The 19,682-nt window shown below is 39.4% G+C and overlaps 1 protein-coding gene across 13 annotated transcripts in view; it reads right to left on the bottom strand.

Annotated features, from left to right (window-relative positions):
- Positions 1-17,829, bottom strand: part of Kidins220 (kinase D interacting substrate 220) — a 111,882-nt gene extending 94,053 nt beyond the window's left edge. For 6 of the 13 annotated variants that reach the window (XM_021727752.3, XM_078029711.1, XM_078029712.1 and 3 more), the window contains exons 1-6: positions 17,651-17,828; positions 12,495-12,638; positions 4,998-5,096; positions 3,959-4,057; positions 1,110-1,208; positions 658-759 (exon numbers count right to left, since the gene is read on the bottom strand). In XM_021727752.3, coding sequence (XP_021583427.1) covers positions 658-759; positions 1,110-1,208; positions 3,959-4,057; positions 4,998-5,096; positions 12,495-12,602 — 507 coding nt within the window. In that variant the 5' untranslated portion in view covers positions 12,603-12,638; positions 17,651-17,828. Of the gene's footprint in view, positions 1-657; positions 760-1,109; positions 1,209-3,958; positions 4,058-4,997; positions 5,097-12,494; positions 12,639-17,650 lie in introns of all 13 variants that reach the window. The other 7 variants (XM_021727753.3, XM_078029713.1, XM_078029715.1 and 4 more) reach the window with 2 other exon arrangements.
- Positions 17,830-19,682: the final 1,853 nt, after the last annotated feature.

Genomic DNA, 19,682 nt, shown 5'->3' with positions numbered 1-19,682 from the left:
CAATGTTTGAGAGGAGTGTTAAGGGTTAAAAAAAAAAAGGAATAGAACAACAATGTAGGGAGCTTTTCTAGAGATGAGCCAAGCCTCCAGAATTAATAGAAGCTATGGCAGATAAGGAGGAAAGGACACACTGAGAAAGAGGTTCCCTGGGAAAGAGCATAGGAGCTTAGGAAACCATGTCATTTGGCTAACTTGCACACAAGGTAGTTGGGGTACAGGTAGCAGGGGAAAAGGGAGAAAGGAGGCACAGCCTATTCCATCCATAATACCAGGGATAGTCTTTAGGATCTTAAGCACAAGACAGAGACAACCAAACCTGAATTTTAGAAAGATCATTCTTGCAACAATACAGAGAAAGACAGGACTGAAGGTGGGAGGAACAGTTATAACAGAAAATCTCAAATGATGAGAACAGTGAATCCATTATCCCTGTCTATCTCCTTAAGAATAAGGAATGCAACAAAATAAACATCAAAAGGATATTTAGTAAAAATACATACAAGGGATTCATCCATGAAATATATATCTATCTAAAAATACAATGATATACAAAAATATGAGCTACATTAGAGCAATTACACTTGAAAATGTTTATAACTTGGATACCTCAAGTGGGCATAATACAGACTGGAATCTGGCCACATCCTACCAACTTACCTTATCAGAGCAATTGACTTTAGCACCATTTTGCAGTAAGATATGCACTATATCTGCATGACCTCTCCCCGCTGCCCAAATGATTGGATAAACACTGTACTGCTGGGATGGACAGATAGATAGGAAGGAGGGAGGGATAGAAAGAAGGAAAAAGAAAAAGGGAGGGAAGGAGGGAGAAATAGAGAAAATCTTTTAGGTGGATATTCACAAAACACATCTGCTAAGTAAAGTTAATGTTAACATTCAAGCTCTAAGATTTACTTTTATGTTGACAAAAATTGAGAAATAAACTTAGCTTACAAAATTCTTATTTTGTTTAGAAATCACATTCTATATTTAATATGACCTAGAAAAATCTCCATCCACCTGGAAGTCACATGTAAACAGTCTAATGCATCCCATAAGAAAATTTACCCCTTAGTCACAAATGAGCTTTTTTTGTTACTGCTTACCAGACCAGTGACATTTGGATTGGCACCATGAGAAAGAAGCAACTCTACTACTTCAGTACGACCTTTGTAACATGCCCACATGAGAGCAGTCCATCCCCCCTAAAGAAAATAGGAGAAAAAAAAAGGAAGGATAAAACTGGATATTTTCCAAGCATAAAAATACTACCACTAATCAAGGTACTTCTGTGTATATCTTTATGAACCATTGTTTCATGAAGGTAGTACTATGTAATTTTACAATATCCCCAGAAACATTCATAATTGTACATGAAATGAGTCAAATCTCTTACATTCCCAAATGACTCTAAAGTTTATGCTATATCACAAATATTGAAATGGGGAACATTTTTGTTGGACAATTCCAAATTTCTACATTCATTTTGGTTACTTAAAAATGTTAGAGAATTAATTTCAAGAAACAACACCTAAATTTGTAAAAATCAAAAGACTGTGGCCAATTATAAAAATAGTTTTATATTTCATTAAACTCGTTCAGCTTAGTGCCTACAGAAAGAATCCTCCTGAGGGCTGGGGTTGTGGCTCAGTGGTAGAGTGCTTGCCTAGCATGTGTGAGGCACTGGTATATAAGGTAGTTGTTGTTTTGTAGTAATTTTGGCTACTTAAAAATGTTAGAGAATTAACACACCTCGGCACCACATAAAAACAAATACAGATATTATGTCAACGGACAACTAAAAATATATATATTACAAAAAGAAAGAAAGAAACTTCCCGAGACTTCTTGTCAATATATCGTGGAATTCTTTCTGAATCCCACAGGACCCCAATAATCACTCTCCTCTCCTTGCACAAGTCCCAGGACACTGTCTTCCCTACATCTGCCAATCCTTTGATGTTAAGTTGCCACAATAACTACTGAGAGAGACAGGGTCCCCAGTTTCCCCAACTCGTGGCATTTTAAAGCCAAACACAAAGATCCTTTAAATGTTAAAAATTGTATGATCATTACTTTGGGGAAATAAGAGAAATTGGGAAAACCAAAAAAAGTTTAACAAATCATTCTTTAGAAATCTTATCAAAATTCCTAAATCTTAACTTCCTTGCAGACATATATAGAAGAATGATGGAGGAGAAAGGCTTTGGAGAAGGCAGACCTGGACTCAAAACCCACCCACACTGACTGCTTAGTACTGCTTAGTAGTAGTTCCATGACTTTGGACAAAGACTCACCTCTTCCAGCCCCAATTTCCTCAACTATACACTGAAAATAAAAATCAACCTTTAGTTCATGGGATTGTCTGAGAAGTCAATTAAATGATACAGAGGCCATAAATCACCTAAAAATGACAGTCACAGAACTGGTACCTAATATATTCAAAACATGGTAAACTGGTATGTTCCCTTTAATAAAATATTAAGAACAACAAGATACCTTATATACCAATAAAGTAAGAGCACCACCTTTTACTCTCAGCTGCTATATCCATCCTTTGCCTAGGCTACTGACATTATTATCTTCTCTCCCTAAACTTCTATTGATTAAACTCAAACATCTTTTTGGAAATTGTACAACATAAACATTTCTCTGAATATGTTAGTGAGCTTTCCATCACTGTGACAAAAACAAAAAAAACACCTCAGATCTGAGATAAACTCCTTGAGAAGGAAAGGTTAATTTTGGATTGTTTTGTTTTTTAGTTATAGATGGACACAATACTTTTATTTTACTTGCTTATTTTTATGCGGTGCTGAGGATCGAACCAATGCTTCTCCTGTGGTCTACCACTGAACTACAGCCCTAGCTTGAAAGGTTTATTTTGGCTCATATTTTCAAAGGTTTCAGTCCACGGTCACCTGGCCCATTGCTTTTGGGCTGTGGCAGTGGAGCATAGCACATTATGGGAGGAGCACACAGCAGAGACCTGTGGATCTCATGGCAGCAGGAAGCAAAGAGAAAGAAGAAGGGACCAGAATCCCAATGTTCTTTCCAAGGGCACATCTCCAGTAACCTGACCGCCTTCCACTAGGCCTCACCTCTTAAAGGTTCCACCACATCCCTAGGGCCATGGCTAGGAACCAAGCACTTAACACTGCAGTCTTTGAGAGACATTTTAGATACAAAGTATAACAGTATCTTCTTATAAAAGTAAGTATACCACCTATTCTGCTATGTTTTAAGAATACAAGACTAGAGAGAGAAAACCCATAAATAAATCACAATATGCTATTAAGTGCAAAATGGGGAAATGCAGTAGTTTTTTTTTAAAACTCAGACCACCTGTACTTCATAAAGCACCATCAGCTAAGTAATGTATTATATGTCAAGCCAGATCATCTCATTCCTTTCTTCTATTAGAATTAACTTTTAAAAAGATTAAGCATTTTACAGAATAACACATTTTACTTTTATGCTTTAACCAGATGCCAAGATCAAATAAAAGCTAAGTGACAATTAAGGACCTCAGCTTGTTAAATTTGTAATGTGCACAGATAGCAAGCCTGAACAAAATTACATTTTATAAACAAAAGTATAAGTATTATTCTGAAAGTTATAAGTGACAAAAATATTTTTAAAACTCTACAACGTCCTTCTTAAAGTTGTGTCTAAAGGCAACAATTTTTCAAAAGTTATAAAATATCGACATGTGGAAGAATAAGTTTTTTTAACAATATTTCAGAATTTTAAACTCTGAAATAAACAAAAGATGATGCGTTCTAAAAGAGGGAAATTATTATGCTTGGGTTGAAAACACCCTTGAAGGTCCAATCCCAAATCCTGAAGTCATAATAATATCACCTCACACATAAAAACATAGGACTTCACAAGTATCTGTTATTCCTGATAAGATTTCAGATAATCAATATCATAACAAAGAAAATGTACATACCATATCACGGTGCTCCAGATTAACCCCACATTTAAGCAGTTCTTCCACAATATGCACGTGCCCTTCTTTTGATGCAGATATAAGTGCTGTCCAATTATCCTTGAACACATAAAAATAATGGTGGGTTTTAAAGCCAAAAATAGCCTTCCAAGGTGAGGAAAAACAAATTTGAATTTACATACTAAATGATCATACCAAATTGCCATGATGTGGCCCACTTTAAACTTCTATAAAATAATGCTAAGTTTCTCTTAAGAATTTATCTACCTCTATCACTACTAATGATGCAGAAATGGTTTCACAAAGCTTGTTCAGTCTTCTCACTGGACTTCTAATCGCATACGGTGTTTTTTAAAAGGGAGAAAAGATGAGACCACCTAAACCTCAAGGCTAATCCTGTGGCTAGCAATCTTTACTATAAATTGAAATTAAAAAGCCTGTAATCAGATCTGAGAGCACATACCCAGGCCATTAAATTAGAGTGAGTCCACGTGATGAATACAGAAACTACATAATAAAAAAAAAAAGCTATCCTTTATTTTTAAAACGAAGGATACAAGTATACTATTTTAACTTTTATTCATGAGAGCAATTTAAATGATCATTCAATTTGAAAAAATATGTAGCCATGTGACCCTCAAAGTGATTCTAAGAATTAGAGATAATGTAACCTTTTGGAATGATGATTTATCCCCCAGAAGTGACATCAGAAGGGACCACCTCTGACTGTTATCAAATGTGATATTTACAGTAAAGCATCATTAGGGGATATTTTCTAGGCAGGCATTTAACTGTATGAATATGTGCTCTCTATTCAGCCATCACCATCTATGTAAGAAAAACAAAAAGAGCTGACATCCTTCATTTTGAAAGCAAACTTTTTTCTCCTAAAATACTCTTTAAAAAACTGACGTAGCACACTAGACAAAGTTACCTGAAAGTAAAAATTAAATCAATTACTTTTGAATCATTTCTTAAAACTGAAGAAACATAGTTAAAAGAAAAAAAAGACCAAAGAATAAATTATGTTTATAAATACCAAATCTTCCAAATTGCAGTTAGCTCCATTCTTGATCAATTCTTTCACTATTTCCAGATTGCCTTGCTGAGCAGCTATCATCAGTGGAGTCTGGCCACACTGGAGGATATAAAACACACCGGGATGATATACTTTCACTGCAACACTACAGTTAAATTCACCACACTTGTATTTTCATGAAGTATATTAAGGACTCCTTGTTTTTACTATATTTCTTTCATTTAGAAACAGCTTTAAACCTTTAGGTTTTTTTTTTGTTGTTGCTTTGTTTTTTGTTTTTTGTTTTTGTTTTGTGTGGAGAAGGGAGGGCTACTGGGGATTGAACTCAGGGGCACTGAACCACTGAGCTACATCCCCAGCCCTATTTTGTATTTTATTTAGAGACAGGGTCTCACTGAGTTGCTTAGTGCCTCATTTTTTGCTGAGGCTGGCTTTAAACTCACAATCCTCCTGCCTCAGCTCCTGAGCCACCAGGATTACAGGTGTGCATCATCGTGCCCAGCAGGACATTTACTTTTGGTTTACTGACAATTTAAAAGTCAAAGAAATAATTAAATCAAATTTTTTTCTTTCCATGGTGTTAATAATCTGATTTTGACACTATGAATTCATTCAAACTCAGTAAACATGCATAGCATTAAGATCTGGAAAGTTAATTCCCACAATGCATAAAACCAAATATGCATCATTCCAAAAGGCTACATTAACTATTGTAACCAAATACTCTAACAACTGTTGAGGGCCACAGCCAAGTCGGGATGACGCATGGCATTTTTGCCAGAAGTAGTGGTTGAGAGTTCTCGCAGAGTTCCCGTTGAGTTCCAGTTGAGCTCTTGCGGGGATTCCTGGAGAGTTCCCATTGGTTGGGGAAGTGCCGGAGGAGGGATATTTCCGGTTGCTGGTTCCTGGACGAGCCACGTGGCATTCGGGAGAATTCCCGGGGAGCGTGTGTGGAGTGTGCTGGTGGAGTTCAGAAATAAAGTTTGTTCCTGCTTCAGTGGCTTGTGATTTGTGCCCAGCCAGACTGTGGCAAACAACATAGGCAAAATATGATGTAGAATGAGGTTTTAATCACACTTGTTTTATCTAAAGCAAAATATAAAAGCAACATAAGTGCTACTTATACAATACACATATGTAATTTAAGCCTTTCCTTACAACCTTGACTCATTAAAATAAAGTCTGAGCTAGTTGAGTCAATGTTTCCAGTCTTCCCAAAAGTAAATGCAGTGGGTAGCTTCCTTGGCCCTAGAAACAGGGTAGGGTCCTGCAGCTGGCTCTGGGACAAGTCACTTTCTCCACTGAAAGTGCAGTACAGATTAGGAAATCACCAGATAATTCTAAAGATACTAAAACAAAGGAATAAGAGAAAACTTTACACCAAAACTTAAAAATACTTACTTATGCACCTACTTATGTGGATGTGTACTGTGTATCAGCATGGAGGAAAAATCTGTAATTTTTTTTTTTTAATGCCAATTTGACATCATTTCTTTGCTTCAAACCCTTCAATGTTTCCCCACTGATCTTCTGGATAAGAACTCATCAAGGCCTACAGAAGCCCTGAATGATAGAGAGACAGGCCTGCCCTGATCCTGGGATTGCCCTTTACCATTTAATCCTTGCTTGGCAATACATTTTTATTTGTGTGATTAACAACTGATTTTTGTCTATCTTCCCTAAAGGCTTTATACTCCCTGAGGAAATGTATCTATTTTGTTCATGTGTATAATATTGTACATGGAAAGACAGTGGAATGAATCAAACATAACTTTCCGATGTTCATATATGAATACACCACAGTGAACCTCCATATCATATACAATCACAAGAATGGAATCTTAATTAGAATATCAAAATAGTCTCTACTGTCATGTATATCTAAAAAAGAACAAATAAAAAATATATTGTAATGGAATATGAGGGACAGTTGACACCAACCAGGTGCTCCAATTTTTTCAAGTATATAAGTAAGCCAAGTCTTAAAAAATTTAAAAATCAGTTAAGAGCAACACAGAAACAAGCAAATGATTATAATAATAACTGTCAAGTACAATTAAAAACTACTGCAAAGATAATACAAATAAAAAGTTTAACACAAATACTGGTACTAATAAATGCAAAAGTAACTCACATTTAAATATAGACATTCTTAGTAAATGATTAATACTAAACTATATATGGCTACCACATCATTCAACTGGAGTCATTAGGGAAGGAGGGGTTACAAATAAACAGATTTTACAGGTGAAAAAGTTAATCCTTTAAACATTAAATTTGATAATCACCATTCTAAAAAGCAAGTGCACATACTGCTACTTGTTAAACAGATTATGTTTATGGTTCTGAGTCAGAGTACAGACATCAATTACTATACCACACATGCCTCTGTCAGCTCTAAATTGTTCAGTGTATACTCTACAGCATGCTTTTCCCTTCTAATCTACTCAGATGAAGAGTGAGATATCAAAGTCCCTGGTAAAATGCAGAAATTAAAGCTAACAAAATGAATCCAAGACACTAAGAATGCATGAATTTTACATCACCATTTCCAAAACAGTAATAGCAAAGACTCAGAGGCACATTCTGTTTACATTCTGGAGTCACTGCTGCACCTCAGATGGTTCACACAGTTAAAGAGTTTCATGAAACAAGATCTTCAAAAATAATGTAAATGTGCATTAGTACCCAAACACAAAGAAAGATGGTATAAACCTGATTTACTAGAATTACATGCCACATGACTTTAAATAGTCACAATTTTCTCTTGCAGAAACTCTGAACTGTCTTCCAGTATCCAGAGGAACCACATTTGGCTGGGGTGGCAATATGCTGGCTAAAAAGCCCCCCTTGTGGCCAGAAATGATCCCATGACACTGCTCTTTGGCTGTGGGGGCACTAGTTCAGGTGGCTTATATCCTTTTTCTCATTTCTTGCCCAATATGCACAAAGAATGCTGAAGCTGAGGTGAGTAACTGGGACAATGAGGAGTGGCCGGAAAAGCACAAAAAGCCTGGGTCCTTGAGATGTCCTGAATCCACCACACCAGTCTTGGACTGGCTCCTCTGTTTGTAGCTTGTCACTATGTGAGAACAATAAAACCTTCAATTTTAAACCATTGTCCTGAGAGCTATTAGACACAGTTCAAAGCAAATCTTCACTGGTAAACCTTCGTAGCTACACTATCCAAAACAGTAAAAGAAATTCAGGAAAGGCTGCCAAAAAGTTTTATTAGATTCCAAGAGAAGGATAGCTACCTTATAAATTGTCTTACAACAAAGCCTATCTTTGGACTCTCCTGGTTCTTGCTTAACCAATCCAGTAACTACAGTTACAGAAATAAGGACTAACTTATTATATTATGACAACTTCACCATTCCACCTGAAAATGAACCTCTGAAGTTCCCTTCCATATCTAAGGCCAGATGCCCCCATCAAACCCTGAACCTAACTCTTTCCAAAAAGCACAAGATTTCATAATCCACAACCCCTCATTATGGTTTGAGTGTTCCCTTAAGTTTGCGTGCTGGAAACTATACGGGGAGCCACCCGTGAATTACATGAGGATCTTCACTTGGTATCCAGCCATGGAGATTTAGGTTTTTCCTTGGAAATGATCCTGGCTCCCCCAGCAGGCATTAGATTGCCCAATGCACATGACCTCTATCTCTGTTCTACTAGGAAGACCCCTCTTGTAGCTCTGGAGTTGGGCATAACCCATTGGGAACTGGACAGCCCACCTCCTACCTTATTTGGCAAAGAATATTTCATGAAAAACCTTTGATGTTCCCCAATATAAAAAAAGCAAGCCAGGGCTCCATTTTGCTTGCCCACTCTTTTTCCAGTGTGGAAGCTCGATCCCTAAGACCCCCAGCTTTTTAAAAGTACTTCTTGTGTTCTGTGGTTCTTTCACCCTTCTGTCTTTATTAGCCTTTATTTCACAGCCAACCCATTCCACAAAGAGGAACCCCATTTCCAACACCTGCGCAGGTCATGGGCAGGAAAACTTAATCCTCAAAGCAACAGTGTTGGGGGGAAATTAGGTAATGAGAGCACAACCCACACAAATGGATTGATACCACCATTGTGAAAGGAATACGTTCCTAATAAAAGGATAAAAGAATGAGTTTGGTTCCTTTCCCTCTTCTCTCATTCTCTTTCATGTTATCTCTTACCCATGGAATGGCTACTGTTATGTTGCCTCATCAGATGCCATCTCCTTGATCTTGAACTTCCTAGCCTCCAAAAGCATGAGCAGTGAACTTCTGCTGTTGAGAAATTACCAAGTGTGTGGTATTCTATTCTGAATGCAGCACAGACAGACTAAGGTATCCCTGCTCTACTACACAATGACCTCAAGCCAAGACACCAAACACAAAACTGAACACTCAGCCCAAATTCAAAGTCCTAATAGATACCATCATTTCTTTCAATTTCTCAAAAGACTACAATGCAGAAACACCCACTATTCCATTATCTTTTTGTTCTTTGTAATTCCTACATTCCAATTTCTACTTTATTTTCTTTAGCAGCTATTTATAAACACATACAGTGTATCTTTTTGTCCCATTTCATTTTCCTAACCAATAGAATAATGTCCAGCCTCAACTCTACCTCATGTACAAATGAGAGCCAAAAGTGACTTTGTTCTTTCCAAAAATAAGTCTTTCACTGCTCAAAAAGGGCAAAGATATGCCATCATTGAGACTATTTACAAAGCCAAGAAATTTATCTAGTTTATCAATAAAGTAGGAAGAAAACAAAGGAGGAGGCTAGAATTTACTGATTATGGCTGATTATATTCTAAGCACAGTTTCAGACTATTTTATCTACATTACTTTATTAAATTGATCTAATATTTAAGAATCCTTTTCAGAAGTAATAATTAAAATACATTACTATGAAGTTACTTAAATACTTTCAAGAACAAAATAGAACTGAGAAAATTCAAAAAACTTTTAAAAAAAATCTATAAAGATTAAATTTTATAAGCTGTTGGGCAGTGGATGTAGCTCAGTAGTACAGTGCTTGCCTGACATGCATGAGATCCTGGGTATTATCCCCAGCACTGCAAAAAAGAAAAAAAGTTGTAGATGTAAAGTGCTAAGAATTAAAAAAACAGAAAAAGGCCTTAAGAAAGCTACTTCAATGAGACTGTATGACCAATGTGATTCTACAATATGTATACTCAGAAAAATGAGAAATCATATCCCACCTATGTATGATATATCAAAGTATATAAGTGCATCTTACTGTCATGTATAACATTAAAGCCAATTAAAAAAAGAAAGAAAGCTACTTCACCCAAAATCTTCACATGGAGCCAAAACATCAAGGGGTTTTGAATTAAAATTGACACAATATTAAACTAGCTATACTGATAACTAATTGCCATTGAATGCTATCTCATGTATGATGTTATGTTAGCTCAATGCCAAAAATGCTTCACTCCTTAAGGCAATAAGAGTAATATAATCTTATACTTACTGATGTGCTATTTGTCTCCTTCCCAGTGAAGGTGTTCTTTCAGTATTAAGAACAAAAGATTTCTTTTCAAACTATTTTGTTATTCTAAATAAACTAATATATACTAATAAAATACTTCTTTAGGTAATTCTTTTATAACAATAATCACCAAGTTTTAATCTTATCTCTTTATGATAATTCTTTTTTTTTTTAAAGAGTGAGAGAGGAGGGAGAGAGAGAGAGAGAGAGAGAGAGAGAGAGAGAGAGAGAATTTTCAATATTTATTTATTTTTTTTAGTTCTCGGCGGACACAACATCTTTGTTGGTATGTGGTGCTGAGGATCGAACCCGGGCCGCACGCATGCCAGGCGAGCGCGCTACCGCTTGAGCCACATCCCCAGCCCTATGATAATTCTTGACTATTCATAATCAAAAAGGGTTAACAAATGTTAACTAACTATATTATATTTTGTTCAACACAAAAACATTGAAAATATAGGCGTTATCATTAGATCAAACCCAGGGCCTCATGCATGCTAAGCAAGTGCTACTACTGAATTGCGCCCGCATCCCCATAGAAAGTTGTCCAATATGCAGAGCTTTGATTTTGCAAGATCCAAACATTCTGGAGATCTGTTGCACAACAAGGTAGAAATACTTATGATGAGAACTGTAAGTTTAAAAATTCAGATGGGCCAGGCACAATGTCACATGCCTGTAATCCCAGTTATGCTGGAAGCCAAGGTAGAAGAATCTCAAGTTCAAGATCAGTTTGGGCAACTTAGTAAGACCCTGTTTTGAAAATGAATAAAAGGGGCTAGGATACAGCTTAGTGATTGCCTAGCAAGTGGGAGGGCCTACATTCAATCCTTAGTACCACCAAAAAAAGGTTAATAAATAAAATTAAAAATAGTTAAAATGATAAATTTCATATTATGTGGGTTTTTTTACTACAATAAAAAACAAGTATTTTTTACATGTGTATACACAGAAATGCATAAGGACACATATAATTCCAAGTACATACACACATTTTACACATGTATACTTACATTACACTAAAAAATTATTCCTTATTCAGCTTTTCTGCTAACAAAAAAAAGCACTATTGAAAATACAGTTCTATGAAATGTTTATTTTCCTGAGGTTTTATAAAATACACACATATTTTGCCAGTTACAATATTCACACAAAAAGTTTATTCATCTTTAAAACGGCATGCCAATTAATCTTCAGATTGGCTGTTCATAATAAAATAAGATCAACATTTTGTACTCATATCAATAAACAGAAATATCTAATTTGTTAATGTTTATGAATTAATTAAACAATAATACATAACTTATTTAACTCTCTTTTAAAGACATTGCACTTAAAATTCCCCAGTGTGTAGAATGAAAAATTAAGGACAAAAGTTAGGACTCCATTGAAGAAAATATTTTTAAATTCCTAATTTTTGTCAGTTTAGTCTACTTGTAGGAAGATCAGGTCTATATGCTCTCTAAAGCTTCCTAGAAACACTTTAATTTTCAAAGAATCAAACTTCCTGTATATTGATTATTACATCAGGGTAAAATCAATCAATCATCAATCTACATTCATTTAATCATTTATATAAGTTAAAATGTAGTCCAAAAACATGGACTACATCGAGTATTTTCAACAATAATGTCACATCATAAGTCTGATAAGACATGGCTGAGAACTGCCATTCCTACTCACTTCTATCCTGAGCATAGTGCCTGCGGGTTAGCCAGAAAATATCTCTGAAAGAATTTAATTGTAAGGAGGGCATGGTAGCACATGCCTGTAACTCCAGAGACCTGGAAGTCTGAGGCAGAAGGACTGCAAGTTCAAAGCCAGCCTTAGAAACTTAGTGAGGTCCCAAGTAATCTAGCGAGATTCTGTCCGAAAATAAAAAATAAGAGGGATTGTGATGAGGCTCAGTGGTTAAGTACCCCTGGGTTCAATACCCAATAACAAAAATAAAAAACAAATACAAAGAACTTAATTATAGAAATGTGGCCTTACCTCATTTCTCTCATCTACATCTTTGCATTTTTCAAGAAGAGCTTTCAAAGCAGGAATGTTTTCTTCTTCCACATAATTTATTACACTCTGTGATATCAGAACTGACATTTTCACAGAAAGCTGTAGTTATCTTTATTTCAATACCTGTTAGAAGTAAATTAGACACAAGATGTATAATTTGTGGTAGGGGAAAAAACTAAGTTCTTATGAAAATATTATCAGTCTTAACCAAGTGGCAAGAAGAAAAACAATGCCCCATAGCTGAGCAATTAAAATGCTGACATGATGTCTTTTCCCAAGACTCACACTTATCTCAAACTTAATCATTCAAACCTCAAACTCCAGATACATCCCCCAAACCCTCACCATCAACTCAAATACAAAGACATGATTCACTGCTCCTCTTACTGTCTGTATCTCAGTACATGGCAGCTCCAGCTCCATTCTTCCAACGCCAAAAATCTTTGAATTGTACATGACTTCTCTTCCTCTTATACCCTACATTCAATATATTACCTACATGTTTTATAGGTAGAGCAAATATTTCACATTTGACTATCACACTACCAACTACCTCCATCACTACCACACTGAACAACCACCCTGACCTCACCTGAACAAGCACAGCTTCCTTCCCTTGCTTTTGCTCTGCCTGCCCTTCCCACTATCCACCACAACATACTTATAGTGATTGTCTGAGAACATAAGCTGGACCAGAGCTACTAAAGGCTGAAGGAATGTGGGGGTGGTCAGGAAAAGGAGCTGTTGGTCCAAGAATGCAAAGGGCTAGTTAGATAGGAGAAAGAAGTGTCATTAATCTATTGCATAGCGTGGGGATTGTAGTTAATAATAACGTGTATTTCAAAATTGCTAGAAGAGTGAATTTTAAATGTTCTCACCACAAAGTAATGATAAGAATGTGAGCCTGATCTCTTATGGAAAAATGACCTATTTTGTCATATAATTGTGTGAAAATGTATACAATTCACACAGTTCAGGTGCTTCTGAACTTGTGAAGTTCTATTAACAGTCCATTGGCAGCCCAAAATCTGCAAGACCCTGTGTTATGGATTCTGACTGACAAGCTGGATAAGACATTATTCCTACCTATGGAGGGTCAAGTCTCTTTAAAGAACGAGGGCACAGGGAAGGGTAACAGGGGAAGAGGAAAATTCCTGGAAATAAAGTTGGCAAAACATTCGTAGTTGTTAAGAGTGTCATAAACACTCATGACATCATTCTTTCCTTTGTGTACTTTGAGGGAAAAAATAAAATAGGAAGCCTTGCAGACCATCAACATTATAAGCTTTGAAATCTGGTAATCTCTGCATTCCTCCATTCTTTCCTTCCATTTTATTATAAGTTTCCTGATAGTAGGAACTTCACAAGTTCAGAAGCACCTTAAACACTTCCTTGCACATATTAACTGATACATGGATGCTGAACTGAATTTGATCAAATCACATAAATACATTTATGTTTAACAGGAGAAAAGAGTTTGCCAAAACTGTAGGCAACAAAATTACTCCCATCATCCAGACTTCTAACAATAAGTGAAGCAGGTTTGCTTCCAAGTGTACCCAGTAAATCACATTATGTTCTCAAAGGTCAAATCTCCCTATCCTTCCCTCAGAGGCTTCACTTCTGGTCAGTCCCACTTTCTCTCACTTGAAGCAAGCTCTATTCTTAGCTATCTTAGAATAAAAACCCTTGGGGCTGGGGCTGCGACTCAGTGGCGGAGCGCTTGCCTAGCATGTATGAGGCACTGGATTCAATTCTCAGTACCTCATATCAATAAATAAAATAAAGATCCATTGACAACTCAAAAAATTTAAAAAACCTCAAGCCCATATTCATACTCCTCTTGTCATTCCCAGAAATCCCATCAGTTTCAAGTCATTCTCCCCTTTACCTTCACTAGCACCTGACTTGGGCCCAACGAATCTCTATACAGTCTTCAACTTTCAATTTCAAAGTCAATTCTACAGTGAGACTTCCCTGTCAAGGTCCTACCCCTCCAGAGCAAGGTGAGGGCCTCCTCCTCCTCCTCCTCCAACATTTGCTCAGTGCCTGACAGAAAGCCCAGAGGGCAGTCTTATCTGTTTTACAAGTATGTATTGGGCAGTATTATGTTCAAGACCATGCTAGCCTGCAGTAGATTGCAATCGTTCCCTCAATAAGGTTACAGTACACCCTAAGACATCTTCAGGAAAACAGCATCACTTTAGTTTTTCACTTTAGTTTTTCATTTTACAGATGACAAAAAAAGGTTTGCATAAATAAGTACTGTGCCTAACATGATACAAATAGCAAGTGGTACAGAAACTAGATGAACCCAATAATTCAAAGTAGAACAGTGCTCTGAGAGTTCTGAGAAGTTTCTGCTCCAGCTGGGGAATCATGGAAGCATCATGATTCTGTGTAGATCCCTGAAGAACCAGCAGGTCCACTAGGTGGGAAACGAACAAAGGGCACACCAAGCAGAGGGAAAAGGCTGAAAACAGATGACGAGGGTGTAGATGAGTGGTTATGTGCTGTCTGCCCAGGATATGATGAATGATAGGACTGGGATGTTTAAGTGTGAAGTGAGAGCCAACGCCAGAAAGTTAAGGTGGGTTAGATCTGTCATCTGATCTTCAATGATAAAAGGCTGTCTAACCCTAGAACCTATTACAGGTCTAGAACAAACAGAAACTTAATAGAGAATTATCAAACTGAGTAACTGCAGAGGTATACTAAAGATGTATCTTCTTTGCCCTCCCACATCCCTTGCTATCCTCAACAGCTACCTTCAGCCACAATCAGAGATGGGTATGCAATCACTTCAAGTGATGCTCAAAAAGTTAAGTTGGGCCAACGTAGAATTGGAATTCCAAACTATGCCAGTTATTAGGTACCATGTATAAAATAATGCATTTGGGGCCAGGCACGGTGGCTGGCACACACCTGTAATCCCAGCAGTTCAGGAGGCTGAGGCACGAGGATCTGGAAGCCATCAACAACAAAAGCAAGGCACTAAGCAACTCAGTGAGACTCTGTCTCTAAATAAAATACAAAATAGGGGTGGGGATGTGGCTCAGTGGTCAAGTGCCCCTGAGTTCAATCCCTGGCACCCCCTCCCCACCCCCCAAGAAGAAGAAAAAGGAGGCAACTTGGGGCTGGGGTTATGACTCTGTGATAGAGCCCTTGCCTAGCATGTGTGAGGTACTGGGTTCAATTCTCAGCACTGTGTATAAATAAATAAATAAATAAACAAAAGTCCGTCAACAACTAATAAATATTTTTTAAAAGGCAATTTTGTGCCAATCAGCAGAGAGAGAACAACAGCTATGAATAATCAAATGAACTCCTCCTTAGTAAGAAAACAAATGTGGCCCCCAAGAAAGATGCAGATTAAATTGCCTGGGATCCTGACTTCCCACATGGTCTTGAATGTCTCAATTTCCCTGAGGTTTCTGTTCCTTGCCTTCTATATACCTCTACTACAGTAGCTTATGAGTAGACAATCTGACAATTCTTGAGCAAAAGCACAAAGAGAAGAATGACACACTCATATGCAATCCTATAAAAATTAAACCTCCTAGCAGCTCAGACTAGAAAAACACACACAAAAAAATAGAACTATAGGACCAGTCAGGAATCCACCAAAATAGGCCACAGCAGAAGGATTGGGAAGTGGAAATGGAGAAGATATTAGCTTGAACAATATAAAATCCCCAATATTTGACCTGTTTGATCCACCAAAATATATAGAAGAGATATTCTGAATGAAAAAAATAAGTAAAAGAAAGCATATGGCTGGGGAAGAAAAGAAGGGGTCAGAGATGACTAGATGGCACATGCACATGACTAGAGGTTGGTTTTGCTCTTAATGAAAAAAGAGCAGCCAGGAAAAAGAGGAGACATACCTCTGCATGGTTATGCTGGCTTCCTCCCTACCTCCTCAGCTTGATGAAGGAAGCTGTGTGGTGCTAAAGGTGAACAGCTCAAAAAAGGTTGAAAAAATCCATCCAGTGTTTGGAAAAAACAGACTTTGAAATCAATCACATAGTGTGTAGAAAAAGATTCTCACACTGGTGTGCAGTAAAATTATCTGTGAAGCTTGTCAAATACTATACACTGTCTCCTTCCCCACAGAATCCCGTTTAGTAGATCAGTGGTAGGCCCAGAAACTAATATTTAAACAAGCACCCCAAAATGATTCTGATTAAGTAGCCCACTCTGGCAAAGACAGAGAACAAAGAATACACTTTGACGCAGCAGTCTATCAACCAAATAACCTACAGATGTCTGGTTCTCAGTGTTGCCAAAATGTGGGCAGAGACTAATCTACTAGAATCACCCCAAGAGGTGACTCCTGAGCCATACCCCATATCAAATGAATAGTAATCTCTGAAAGGCTAAGAGAGCTGCATTTTAACAGTCCCTCTAGGGAGCAGAGATGGATCCACAGTAATTAATAAATACTTTTAATTTTATTAAATTTTTTCTGTATGTCGAAACAACCTCAAAGAATAAAAACCCCAAAATCGCTGGCTGACAAATCTTGGACGCCTGATAACCAATGGCTTGCTGGTAGTTTGCAAGGCGTTTAAAAGCCTGCACAGGACAATGGAGCAATGGAGCCCGGAATATAGCAGAGGAGAAAATAACACCACCTCGCAAAGGAATCCTAGGAAAAGAAACCTAGACCGTCTTCCTTAGCTGCACCTGCTACAGGAATCCTCGAGGGAGTGGGTAGGCAAGCATCTGCTCCGCAGAACCGTTTTCCTAACAGCTTTCACCTCCGCACCCTGGAAGACTGACCACCAGAAACACCCAGTCCGGAGACCTTTCCCGCGTCCAGCCAGCGGCCACTCGCCCTGAAAGCCGCACCCAAGCGCCCCGCCCAGCCTCGCTCGCCCAGCTCGAGCGCAGGACCTTGCCCCTTCCCTGCGGCCCGACACCGCCCTCCCCGCTCGGCTCGCCCCTTCCCAGCGACCTGGACACCGCCCTCCCCGCTCGGCTCGCCCCTTCCCCGCGGCCTGGACACCGCCCTCCCCGAGCGGCTAGCCCCTTCCCCGCGGCCTGGACACCGCCCTCCCCGAGCGGCCAGCCCCTTCTCCGCGGCCTGCGCACCCCTCCGCCGCGCTGGCCCCGAGACGGCCCACACTGACCGTCTCACAACGTGGCCTGAGAACAGCGCCCTCAGCTCGGAAGAACCCGTCCGCTGGGCCGCCGGCGGTGTCACACGACCAAGGAGAAAAAGACCGCGGCTTTCGACGCGTCGCCCTCACCACACCCGGCGGCCATTTTCCGTCTGCCCCTGAACTGACAGGTCACGTGGCTGGAACCCGGGCGGAGCCTTGGGTGGCCACGCCCCCGGGGCGTGGCGGGAGGAGCCCGGCGGAGGCGGGGCTGGAGGGGCCGGCGCGGCCAAGCGCAAGGTGACTGCCCCGGGCGCTGGCTCTCAGGTCTCCAAATGGGCGTGTTTTTGACAACTGCCCAAGCAACATTTTTTCACTGTAAATGTTTCTCTTCCTATTATAGTTAATTTATAAATCCTATCTGCCCCTATAGTCAAGATTATTCAGAAAAATAAACAATTAAACTTCCAATGACAATGCAAACGGAGACCCGCTCAATTCCTCCCAGAGTCCAGAAGACAGATCTCTGTGCTGCGGGTCTGCCAGAGCCACACAGCCTCCTTCGCCACCTCCCCGACCGCCGCCTCCTCCATCCTCCTGGCCCTGCAACTCCCGCCCCCATTCTCCCTTCCATTTTCTGTTGCTCGGGAGTCTGCAAAAGGTACTTGTGACTGTCCAGAGACCAAATGTGATGGACAGCCTTCCATCCATGGAAAACTGGATGCGACTCCCTGCTACAAATATTCCCTTCGTTGTATTTACTAATTCTCCTAGTTTTCCTCCCATTCTTCCCGCGGCTCCTTCTCAGATTCCACCTCCCTTAACCTTGTGAACAAGCTGAACTCATCACCTTGATACTGCCCGTTATCCGTGGCAAGTCCTGCTTCTCCACGTGTTGAAGTTTGAACATTATAGAGAAGCACCCCGAGGCAAGCATATGAAGCAGGGTTTATTTAAAAAGGGGTGACATAGACTTCTCCAGCGAGGGAGAAGGGGGCCATAGCTGGTATCATGGTACCCCAAGAAGCCAGGTGTTCTGCCCTTTTTATATGTCCTAGGATTCCTTTGTTCTCCTGCTTTTCCTCCTTATCTCTTTCCTTTAGGCCCAGGGATGGCCAAAAGGTGGGAAATAGGTGGGCTGAAGGGGGAAGGGCAGGATGGAGTAGATAAGGACAAATTAAGCTGTAGAGAGGGAAAATTCCTGGGACAGGTTACCTTGGCAACAGGTTGGAGCAGGGGCAGGTTCTTGATAAGATCCCTCAGGGACAGTCTCCAACTTCCCGGATTCACTCAAAATTGGCCTCCTTGACGGACCTGACTCAACTGGCTGTCTGTCTAACTCTGGCTTCAACCTTCCCCACCCAGTGTGATCTGTCTCTGGTGTGGCTAGTCTCAGGTGACCGGGCTCCCTACCCCACAAAGAAGACAGGAAGTTTGAGGTCATTTTACTTACTGGCTCCCATATTCTCTAATAGGTTCACCCCTGACTAGGAACATTCATCCTCTCTGATGTATTTAAAGGTGCCCAAAGCAACACACACACCAGGACTACCCTATCCCCAGATTCTCTCCTGTGTTTATGCTGGCATTACTCACTATTTCTCCAAGAGCTTGCTAGGTCACTTCCTTTAAGGCTCCTGTAGCTTTCCACTTCTTTAAAGTTAGTTCCCAGTGGTACTTTGTTGGCAAGACTCTCTGTGGCTCACCCCCACTCTGAGGTTGCTCCATCCTTAGATTCCAGGGCGCCATCAACTCCCCTCACCTAGTGTAGAATGGTGTCTGGCCTCAGCAAGCCACCACAGAAGAAGCCATACATTTTAGCTCTTTATTGTATGCTGTTGGAGTATTCTCTTATTGTTTCAGGAGAGTCACACCAGCTTCTGAAGAAGCCACACTCCTTTTTGGCTTTTCTCGTGAGTGGCCAGGTTGACATATTGGTGGAATATCAATCAGAATCATCTGTAGATTTTTTTTTTTTTTGTACCAGAGCATGAACCCAGGGGCATTTAACCCAAGGGCTGGCCACATTCCCAGTCTTTTTTATTTTTGAGACAGAGCTTCA

The sequence above is a fragment of the Ictidomys tridecemlineatus genome, chromosome 12 (assembly GCF_052094955.1).
Source record: "Ictidomys tridecemlineatus isolate mIctTri1 chromosome 12, mIctTri1.hap1, whole genome shotgun sequence".
Taxonomy (NCBI): Eukaryota; Metazoa; Chordata; class Mammalia; order Rodentia; family Sciuridae; genus Ictidomys; species Ictidomys tridecemlineatus.
Note: the sequence above shows the minus strand (reverse complement) of the source record. Positions and strands in the feature narration are given on the sequence as shown.